Source organism: Euprymna scolopes, chromosome 44 (assembly GCF_053919585.1).
Source record: "Euprymna scolopes isolate OS-2025 chromosome 44, ASM5391958v1, whole genome shotgun sequence".
Classification (NCBI taxonomy): Eukaryota; Metazoa; Mollusca; class Cephalopoda; order Sepiida; family Sepiolidae; genus Euprymna; species Euprymna scolopes.
The window spans coordinates 18019886-18032260 of record NC_136525.1 but is presented as its reverse complement, the minus strand read 5'-3'; the positions used below and the strand labels follow the sequence as shown (position 1 = coordinate 18032260).

General features: G+C 35.3%; 1 protein-coding gene across 2 annotated transcripts in view; it reads right to left on the bottom strand.

The window, feature by feature from the left end:
• Nucleotides 1-6016, bottom strand: part of LOC145268715 (uncharacterized) — a 144221-nt gene extending 138205 nt beyond the window's left edge. For both annotated transcript variants that reach the window (XM_080124258.1, XM_080124260.1), the window contains exon 1: nucleotides 5973-6016. In XM_080124258.1, coding sequence (XP_079980384.1) covers nucleotides 5973-6001 — 29 coding nt within the window. In that variant the 5' untranslated portion in view covers nucleotides 6002-6016. The remainder of the gene's footprint in view (nucleotides 1-5972) is intronic.
• Nucleotides 6017-12375: the final 6359 nt, after the last annotated feature.

Here is a 12375-nt window from a genome sequence, read left to right as displayed (position 1 = left end):
GTCTGCCTACTCAAGGTCATTTTGTTTATTTAACCTAGCTAATTTATATAAACATCTTCAGCTAAAACCCATTGCTATACGTTATTCTATAAACAATAAATAACTCCCAATATAAACTATTTTAAGAATATCATTGAATAGATAGATAAATAGATAGATAGACAGATAGATCGATAATAACTAATTGACTTTTAACAATGTTAATTATCAAACAAACTTTTATATTCTTATTCTCAATTTTTCCATTTGTTTTATTACCTGGTGACCTCTTCTATTCTATCGACGTTTAGAACATAATGAATAATTATATCGGAATCGGGAATTTAGAACGAGGGCAAACTTAGAAATTCCTATGAAAACAAGTCAACAAAATCAGTTTTCTCCAGACTTTACCAACCACACCTGAAGGCATCCAAGAACGTTGTCATCGTCGTTGTTAAAAAACACCCTCTCGTTCAAGGGGAGGCAAGTCACAAAAGAAAAAGACTCAATGACTCACACACCAGCGTCTTTTCATCTCATGCATGCATGCTTGCACACTAAAAAGAGTCAGGCAAACAGAAACGAATTACTACTCACAGTTATATACATATTAACAAGAACAAGGTAAACCAACACACATGCACACACAATGCCATCCTGACAAACACTCACATACATATATTATGAATATTTCGACATTCACGTTTTTAAACCTTGTGACTGTTTACTGAACATTTTTTTTACAAAATGTATGTTTGCACTATGAACATTTAATGTGAAAATAACTTTTACATTGCTATCTCTTGTTGAAAATTTTTTCTTATAAGATGTTTTTTCTCAATTTTCTGCATTTACAAAACTGTGTTTATGTTTTAGGTAGCACTTGCTAACTGGTGACCCTTCTATTCGCTCAGTACTTCATTTATTTAACATTTTTATCATGCATGTGTGTATGTAAATATCCTTTCATTTTCTTCCTTCACTGAAACAATAACTTTTTATACCCAAATTCATATTAAATGCCGTGACGGTTGGGTTGTTATCAAAAATATTTTAAGCCGTCAAGAAAAAAAAACGTTAATTTAAAAAGACACCCCCCCGCCCCACCTCCAAACAAAAAATCAAATAAAGTAGCTTTCAAATCATAAACTGCTTCAGTCATTTCTGGGACTGATTCGGGATTTTCAGTCAACAATCGAGTGACTACAAAGGTATTGACGTTCTTTGGATGTCTATCTATTACAAAGTACACTAGGTTTTATTTTTATTGTTTTGCATCCCTCTGCCTTTTCTACAAGTATTTTAGTGGTGAATGCTCTGACGAACTGCAATCACTTGTGCCCCCACGACGTGAGCACCCTCGACAAACCCGACAGGCTGCTAAATCCCACACCCACACTGTAGAGATCCCTAGATGTAAAAGATCTTTCTACTCCAATAGTTTCTTCCCCAGAACCGCTAGACTTTGGAATTCCATTCCAGGTCCCTGCTTCCCTAACAGTACTGACGTGCAGAAGTTCAAGTGTAACGTGAACTGACATCTTGCTGCCCAAATCCCTACATAGTACCCCAGTAGCAGTTGCCCCTGATAGTAGCCCCCTACACCAAAGTGGCAATTTGCCTTGTTTGGGGTGAAAATGTAATAAAAAAAAAACATAATTAATTTTCTTTATTCTCAACCTCATCCACAAATAAACATTATACACAAAATACACAAAGATGCTAATGTCGTCTAAAATGGTCTCTAACAATGCGATTAAATGCTTTAAAAGAAAAGGGGTACAAACCGATTTTTATGCACCCTGTAGCGTTCGTTGCCAGACATAAAGAAAAAAAGGTTTCTACTTCTCTTTATATGTTTGCGATCTTGTCACCTGATATGCAAATGAAATGTTTTCGGTTTTTAATAAAAAAGGTTGATTTTTCAGAGACTCGGGCAGTTTGGATTTTGATTTTGGAGTAGCAAATTGAGACAGCAGAGTTATGAGTTTTGGAGTTGCAACGTTTGACAGCAGAGTTACGAATTTTGGAGTAGTGAGTTTTCACAGCAGTGTGTCAAATTTTACCCTGAAATTTCTCACTGAATTTTCTACAGCAAAAATGAACGAACATTGATTCCTATTAATAATTTTCAATCAGATCTACGGGGTGGGGTATAAATGCTGTTGCGAAATAAAACTCAGATTTATCCTAACAACAACAAAAAAAAATTATCTGAAAATCCAATTATAGAAAATGACTAGCAAGGCGATCTGGCGTTGACCGGGATTGAATGAGGATCAATAAATGTTTCACACTCCTATATTTTATTGTCATCGAAATTGGTGAAATTGCTCATTTTTCAACCAAACTGATTAATTGCCTACTCTAGTTCGTATATAATATATATAGCAATTAAGCTACACAGAATATTCCGAGTTTCATTCTCATGAGAATCCATCAGGCTTATGCGAAAAGTTGTGGTTATCGCATTAATATATATGCACATGCAATTGAATTTTCTAGTTAGCCCATCCTAATCAGCCTTAATAGGACAAAGGAATAGTTGTCCTCAAGTTCACCCATGTCCTTTGTGTGTGTTTATGGGAAGGACAGGTATCCTTTGTTGTAGTAAGCGGACCTACTTTCAACCTAAATATGGGTAGATATGATTTTTTTGTGTTTTAGTCTATATTTCGACAATGAAAACCTGAATAACAAGAAATATTACGTAGGTATGACTTCTTTAGATTTCAAAACTAGATATTATGACCATAAAAGTACGTTCAAAAACAAAAGAACACCGAATGAAAACAGCATTAGTAAACCAATACTGGGAACTCAAAGAAAGGGGACGTTCACCGATATTCAAATACAAAATAGTAAGACAAGCAAGTACATGTAGGGACCTCGCCGATCCATGTAGATTATGCCTGAATGAAAAATTTGCTATCTTATTCTTTAAAGAACCCCAACATCTATTAAACTGTAGGCGAGAAATAGCAAACATCTGTGTGAACAGGATAAATTTTACTCTAGGATAACGATACAAAATAATCTTAAAATTGACAATAACAATAGAAAATAAATGAATTAATAAATATAAAATAAAATAAAATTATATACATATTCATAAATAATTATATACATATATATATGTATATATATATATATATATATATATATATATATATATATATATATATATATATATATATATATATATATATATTTATAAAACAGTACTATATGTGGATGACTACAATGCTCCCTATCTTAGGTTGAGCATTTGGGAAGTGATATAGAAATTACTATTAGCATATGAAGTGATGCTCTTTGTGTAAACAAATTGAGCTCATGTACTTTGGACAATGTCAAAACATTGTTAATTCACAGCCCGCATAGCAGCAACCATATAGCACAATAGTAAGAAGCTCTGACTGTTGTTTGGACGATCGGGTTTCAATCAATCAATCGAGGTAGTTGCTTGTCTAGCCACACTGATGAGCTGTGAAACAGCGAAACAGTACTGTATGTGGATGACTATATATATATATATATATATATATATATATATATATATATATATAAAGATATATATACGTGTGTGTGTGTGTGTGTAAACTAGCATAATATCCAAAATATAGACTAAAACACACACAAAAAAACAATTAGGTTGAAAGTAGGTCAGCTTACTACAACAATGGATACCTGTCCTTCCCATAAACACACACAAAGGACATCGGTGAACCTGAGAACAACTATTCCTTTGTCCTGTTAAGTGCCTGCCCATTTGGTGATTAAGATGGGTGCGGCGGCAACTAAATAGCTGATTGGCTAACTAGAAAATTCAATCTTGATAACCAACTTTTAGCATAATCCTGACAAATTCTTACGCGAATGAAATGCAGAATAATCTGTGTAGCTTAATTGCCATATATATTTTCATAGCATATATATATATATATATATATGTGTTATAATGGAATAATTCTAGGAGGAAATCCGGGTATGAGAGCTCAATGTGGTAAACAGAGCAATAAGATAAAAATTATAACACGGAAATTACATAATTGTCGATGCAATAATTTATTTCAACCTTATGGTATTTTCAAGCATCTAAACTAGACAATTACATTTTTCAAAAATATAATATATAAAATATAATATATATATATATATATATATATATATATATATATATATATATATATATATAATATAAAGCTGAACGTCTGTGTGTGTGTCTGGTCACGAATAGGCTCCTATATGGTTGTGTATTTTAAAAAACTGATTACATATAATGATAGATGTATCGAGACACAGGAATGGGTATGTTTGATCTGGCAGAACGGTGGTTCATTAAAATTGTGGGGTCTGTGTTCACACCTGGACCCCAAAGTATGGAAATAAAAAATGCAAAAAAAAAGTTTACGAGCGTTTTTGATATAGATGTACATAAGAATACTTTGATAAGTATGTTTTAACTTAAATAGGGATGGTATAATAAAATTGTGGGGTCTGCGTTCATGCCAGGCCTCCATAGAATGGATATAGGCACAAACTTTAATAAAGACTTTTCATATCTATCTGCGTAAGTATACTTTGATAATTATGTTTCAGTTTGAAGAAATATGGTATAATAAAATTGTGGTGTTCGTTCGCGCCTAACCTCCATAGAATGGAAATATGTCACAAAGTTTAACAAGATTTTTTAATATAGATCCACAGAATATTGTGATAAGTGTTTTAGTGTGAACAGGTATGGTATAATAAATTATGGGGTTTATCTATTTTATTTTTACTTTCATCATATTTTGCTTTGGTTCTGATACCCCCAAATTCGAAGCTATCTCTTTACAACCCTTCCTTTTCATAACCTATCATACTTTCATAAATCAGAGTCCATTTTCTGTAGGCTGTTTTTGAACCCAGTCAATGATGGGTACTTTTGCTTTTGTTTTATTTTACTTCAGTCGAAGTTCTCAGAAATCAAGGGGCCCACAACCTTGGGCTAACACTTGAAGTCTATATGAGATACATAGATATTCGAATGTTTCATTAAAGTTCTTTATCTCTCATATATAAGTGTGATGATTAAAGTTAAATTCTGTAGAATAAAATAAGTATACATAAAAATATATTCAAGTTAAGAATTTATTGTTTGAAATGAGGAATGTATGGAAAAGAATTATATTTATTTCCTTAATCCATGGATTTTCAATAATGGCTTATATCATCAGAGGAAATGAAACTCTCTGCTATTTTATTGGTATTTATTTGCTTCCCCACGGAAGCAAAATGTGATACAAGGTCGTTTTTAATGTGGGGTTAAACCAACTCCCCCACAAAAAAGCAAAAGGGGCACTCTGATAGGGAAGGGTTGAATTTATGTTTCTTTTTATTTAGTTTGAAATAAGGAAAGTGGGTGTTGCTATTTTCAACACAAGGTCAATAGTTCCGATTGTCTACCGCTAGACGGCGTCTGTGAGATTATTTACAAATCAAAATGGCCGGCGTATTAAAATACGAACCACGATGTTAACGCACCATGATAAATTTATGCTTTTGGATTCGTTATTTTTGTTTGCGTTTATAATCTAACATTTTTCAAATATAACTTCCTCAGGTAAATTTTTACGACATGCCCACGCGTAGTATAAACACCCCCAACCAATCCATATTAATAATAGCTTTCGGAATAACCCACCCACCCCACATCGAAAGCCGTTCTTAACATGGGGAGGTTGGGGGTGTTTGTACTACGCTGGGGCAGGTTGTAAAAATACCCTTTCTCAGATCTGAATATTCACCTAAAAACAAGTACAAGCATCCCACAAGCACGCACACACACACACACACACACACACACACACAAAAAGAAAAGAAAAAAGAAATCACGTGTTCGTAAATAAATATCGTATTGTCAAAGAAACAACAATAAGAAGAAAAGGTTAGGGTTAGAAAATCAGAGTTGACCAAAAAAGAAAAACAAAACAATTCCAACGAACTTATCTTTTTGCTGACATGAGAAAATCATCGCTAAATAAATTGAAGTGCCATCCTATCATTTTTTTTTTTTTTTTTACGTAGGCATCACCGCTTATCAAGGCCCAGAGACCACTCGAGGATAACGGTTAAATACATGCGGTCTCTTATTTGTTTATCTATTTATTTATTTTGGTATTTATGCAGAATACAGAACGTTGGGCACAGGATTTTCAAGTTTAATTTAATTGTTAACTGAAACTCATGTCTAAGGGGGGTAACTCTATTTTACTAAAGTAGTTGAAAAACATTCCTTTTTCTAACAATTATTGGAATATTTTGTTTTGCACTTTTTTTTTTTTTGTGGATTTTGGGACGAAATTTTGTAGTCAATAAATGGAGTTTTCAGATAAAAAATAATGATTTCAACTGATTTTTTTTTTTTTGTCAATTCTAATAAGTTACAACTAGATGACTGGAGTGGTGGTGGAGTGGCAGAGTGCCATCAGTTATAATCGAAACTGAAACCAAAACTTATGAGGAATTCTTGGTAAAATTATTTATAAAAAAAATAGATGAGATACTGCCAGAGTGCCATCAGCTATAATCGAAAGCGAAAACAAAATTATGAAGAATTCTTAGTAAAATTATTTATTAAAAACTTAAGTGACTTCAGTGCCATCAGCTATAATCGAAACTACTATATCGCATATCCGTCCATATTTACATAAGCAAAACTGGAATAGGGCCGACCACTTCCCTAGATAAGTTCATAATTTAAGGATACTCTAACTTAACATCTAAATCTGACCCCCAAGATCGCCATGGGCATGGAATATGCGCCTACATTAAAGATGACTTCCCGTGTGGCCGGGATATCTCCAGAGAAGACCCTAATTTACCTTATATGTGCTTCCGGGTTGCACTTGCTTACACCACAGCATTTATATTTGCCCTTTATTACCCCCACAACAACGGAGTTACTATCTTTAAGAGTATATCTGAGAAAATTGACCACATCCTGTCTGCTCATCCCTTGGCTAACATTCACATTTGCGGCGACTTCAATATATATGTCATACCCTCTCCCACTTTATGCCGTTTGAACATCAAACTTATGTTGTTGCTATACTCTCTCTCACTCTCTCTCTCTCTCTCTATCTATCTCTCTCTCTCTCTCTCTCTCTATCTATCTATCTATCTATCTATCTCTTAAGAGCCAATAGTAATATAATAATTATAAAACTCTGGAATAGTTTATTATAGACAAAAGAAATATCGCCACAGATAGTAATGCTATTTACACCGCAAAAAGGAACATAAGGCAATGGAGAAATTAGGAGACAGAGAAGATAAGGAGAGTGAAAAAACGATACAGGGAGCAAAAAGAGACTACCTCTTCATTTTGTTTTTATTTATTTTTTTTTTAATTGAACTAGCTTTGCAAATCCATTTTTTTTTTTTTTTGATTCAACCAATTTAACCTCAGCTCAACGCGCCCTATTTTTTCTTGTATAAAATAATGAAAATTTTCGACCATCTTGTTTGCCGTCTATTAGCTTATCACAGTAGAAATGACACTTATTGCTATATTTTGTGGCTCTACACCAGTAATTAGAGATTATGTTTGCTAGTAGGAATTTCGGGAGTGTTACTTTAAGTACATGCCAGGAAAACCTTACGGAAAACGGAAATACCCAGTGCACCTAGCGTGAGTAAAGTGAGGGGGTCAAGGGTAATCTGCCTAGACAAAACATGTTAGAAGCAGGTGTCGCTGATATTACACTCAAATAAGACTGATGATAAGAGGAGGTTCTGTCATGATTTTTCCATTGCGTATGACCTCACTCAGATTGTTTGCAAGCTCACCCGTGTGCCCAATGCTACCGGTCAGTATGCAAGCCTTCTAGACCTTTTTCTCTTAACTTCCCCTGAGCTATGTTCATGTTCCGTTCTATCTCTTCTGGGATCCTCCGACCACTCTGTTGTATCAGTTAAGATAAAAATGAAATGTAATAAGTCTTCAAACGTACCTCTCCACCATACTGTATACTGATACTCTATGGGTGACTGGGATAGCTTCTGTACATTCATATCTGATCTACCTCTGCATTCCATGTTTAAACAGGATGTGTCCTCTATAGTATAAGACCTGACCGAATGGTTAATTGTAGGCATAGACCAATTCATACCATCCAAAAAATTCCAACAAAAACCTAACAGCCATCCATGGTTCTCCCCTGAATGTGCTGCTGCCATTGCGCACAGAAATCACTTTTTTCATAGCTACCAACGTAATAGATGCACTGAGACTAAAGCTGCTTTTAGGACTGCCAGCAACCACTGTAAAAGAGTAATAAAAAATGCAAGAGAGCTATATGCTCAGTCCGTTAAATACAAAGTAGCTGGGTAGTGGCTTGGTTCCCACCAGTTTTGGCAAATAACAAATAGGATCCTGAACAGAAGCGTGCGTTCTATCCCAACTATTATCAATGGGCCAGAGGTCATTTCGTCAGCATCAGACAAGGCCAAACTATTTGCCAAAACTTTGCAGCTATTTCTACCCTATGCGATGAAGGCCATCAACTCTTCGTATTTTCTCCTATAACACACAACACACTAGGTAACATACAAATATCTGTGTGTGAGGTCGCCAAGCTAATCAAGAACCTTGATTCCAGTAAAGCAACTGGCCCTGACGGCATTCTAATTATAGTGTTAAAAAAGCTTCAACCAGAACTTGCGCCCATACTTACAAAACTGTTTAAGCGTTGCCTTAAGGAGAAGTGCTTTCCAACACCCTGGAAAACCTTATCAGTGTACTCTATATTTAAGAATTCAAGTGATAAGTCATCTCCCTCTCAGTACAGACCAATAAGTCTCCTGTGTGTCATGGGTAAGTTGCTGGAATCCATATTAAATAGAGAAGTAGTCAACCACCTCAGCAGAAATAACCTTCTTAGTGACATGCGATATGGTTTCCGTTCTGCAAGATCTACAGCAGATGTGCTAACAGTTATATCTCATAGGATTAGCAAATCTCTTGACAAAGGCTTCCTTTCTAGGGCAATTGCTCTTGACATATCAAAGGCCTTCGATAAGGTATGACTTAAAGGCCTACTTCACAAGATTTCCAGCTATGGTATAACTGGAAATGTTTTCTCAATCATTAAATCATTTCTCTGGTAGGCTCATAAGAGTAGTGGTTGATGGGCAGAAATCAGAGGCCCTCAGTATTAATGCTGGAGTCCCTCTGGGATCCATCCTGGGCCCAACTCTTCCTGATCTACATCAATGATCTCCCAAAACACATACTTAAATCATTCGTTGACATCTATGCTGATGACACGACCATCTATGGCAATACAACAAAAGCCGTAAATGACCAAGTTGTCTCTGATTCTCTCTCCTCTGATCTTGAGCACGTGGTACAGTGGGGGAAGAGGTGGCTGGTTACCTTTAATGCATCTAAAACCAAGCTCCTACTTTTACATGATCAATGCTCTGATCCCCATCTTGCATCAATTGAAATGGATCGCTCTCGTCTAGGGGAAGCCTCATGTTTTGATAAGCTTCTGGGTTTGACCTTTACTCCTTATCTGAAATGGAACATGTATATCAAGTCTATTGCGAAGGTCGCTGGAAAAATGGTTGGACCCTTCTACCGCTCCAGAAGATATCTCACTACTGATGCAATTCTCTATCTATATAAAAGCCAAGTACGTCCAGGGATGGAGTACTGCTGCCACATATGGGCAGGAGCTGCTAAAAAACAGCCTATCCTGCCTTGACAGACTACAAAATAGACTTTGTGGCTTAGTGGGGGGATGCCCTTTTCTCTTTCCTGCAACCTCTCTCCCACAGAAGAGATGTTGCGAGCCTATCTTTGCTTTATCGTTATTTCTATGGCAGGTGCTCGTCTGAGCTCCAATCTCTGGTCCTCCCTCGCCAATCTTTCATGAAAAACACCCATATAGCTGAAACCACTGTCAATAATTTTGCCCGTTCTTTATCTGTTCCTAAATCAAAACGTAAATTCCATGAACAAAGCTTCTTTCTTAGAACTACACGCCTGTGGAACTCTCTACCGCTTGTCTGTTTTCTTCCTGACTTCAACTTGGATGTCTTCAAGTCCAACATAAACAAATTCTTGATGAACCGCCCCCTTAAGTAATGACACTTTATCAAATCGCCAATACTAACGAATACTGCAACACTACCCCATTGATTACTGTACACACAATAACCCTTATTCCCGAGTGGCTTCTGAGCCTTGATAAGTGGTGACCTCCATGTAACAAAAAAAAAAGAATAAACCAGAAACCAGCAGGAGCAGCGACATAATAAAATGCCTCTGGGTATTTAAAACCTAAAATGCAGATAATGATGTGAGCAATTAGTTACCATTGTCATTGGAACAACAAAAGAAATAGCATTATCCATAATCCTGCTTTTAATAATAATAATAATGGTGAAGCTAAGACAAAGCCCGTTCGTCGGTATAACACAACACACACATCAACAGAATAAGTCGCACCTCAACAAAGAAAACCGCCAGAGGAAGCCACACATCAAAAGAAAAATCAAAATACAAGGCACAAACATCCGGCAGCATATAAACATGAATAATTATCTCATAAAACACTGCAACAGTACAACACCTACCAGAACGCATTCACAACTTTCTTAGCTTTAAATTGATATAACACATATATACAAACATCAAACAGACGACTCCCTACAATACATTAAAACACAAAAAACAAACATAAATAAAAAGCGAAAATGACGACCAGCAATAAAAGCCTTTTTGCCTACAACTACGTCTGCGTTACCAGTATAAAAACCGTCTTCTCATGACGAGTTCGGTTCTACACATGCGCAAATGACGTCCTAACTTGATTTAATGTAAAAATTAAAAAAAAAACGATAAATTTTCATGGATGTCATCTTAGCTCAGTGTCTTAGAGCGTGGTCTGATTGTCTAAATGTTTTGGGTACGAATCGTTGTGTGAGATGTCTTCTTTTTTTTTTTTTTTTTAGATTTTTTAAATTTTAATATTGAAGCAGGATTATTTAAAGTGAGTGCCTTTTCGACAAGCAAGCGTGTCAGCCTGGAATCTTGCTCAGTCAGCAGCCAGCAGCAGTTAACCCCTTGCCAACGGCACCAGTTACTGAAATTACTATGCCACAGCCGCCACCATCTCACTCGTGATACTGGACAGCAAGCCGTGAAGACTACATCTCTTCCGCCACCAATACCAATTATTGAGGATCGCCGCTAAGCCAGGTTCCTGCCATCGCCGCCCCCTCCCACCTCAGCCTGACGATAACTTCGGTCGTCGCCAAGTTCATCAACACCCGTGCAGCAGTCTTACCGACACCCCACTACCGTTGTCGCCGTCCAATTATCCTGACACACCAAACAATTCATTTCACGATCATTTAAGCTTTAAATAAAACGTTTAACCTCAACCTTTTCGTTTGTCACTTTCTTGCTTTCCATACACTCAGTTTTGTAATATAACAAAACCGAAAACAAAATTATGAAGAATTCTTAATAAAATTATCTATAAAAAATTAAATTACTTCAGTGCCATCAGCTATAATCGAAACCGAAACCAAAACTTATGAAGAATTCTTGGTAAAATTATTTATGATAAGAAATGGAAGTACATAACAATTAAATGACCCGGATGTAAGAGTGATACAGAAAACACACACACACACACACACACACACACACACACTATTGTAGTAATATATAGATGTTAGCTTCCAAATTATGCAGTCGGAATTACCTGAATATTACTGAATTATTAAAAAATACGTTAATCGTATTAGCAGGTGAAAAATTGCCGCCATCTTTGTTTAATTCAAATGGAAAATTACCTCCTGTTGAACTCTCTTGTGTTTTACGACCGTTTCTTTTCAGTCAGTGATTTATAACTGAAAACAAAAATAAAAAAAACATGAAACATTTATAGAGGTTTAAGAATAATGTTTTTTTTGATTTTACAAAAAGATTTTTTTTACAGTAAGATTGTATAAACATATATCATATAATTTTTGTTTGTCAATGTAGCAAAATTATATTTCAGAGTAGAAAGCTTTCCGGCATCTACCCAATTTTCCGTAAAAATTACTTTTATTAATAACTATAAATACATTTCTACTCGATTTTTTGTCATTTTTGGATATATTACTATTTTCGGCATGACAATTAAGTACCTAATATTGTCTTTGCTTAAAACAACATATTTTTAAAAAGTCAATCTGTCGACTATAGCTTTATAAGCACAAAAATAAAACACGATTAAAAGAAAAATAAACAAATATTTTTTTTTAATTTTGCGTGAGATTAAACATCATGATGCAATTCAAACGGATGCGAAAATGCAAATGCTTCTAATTTTTTTTCGATAC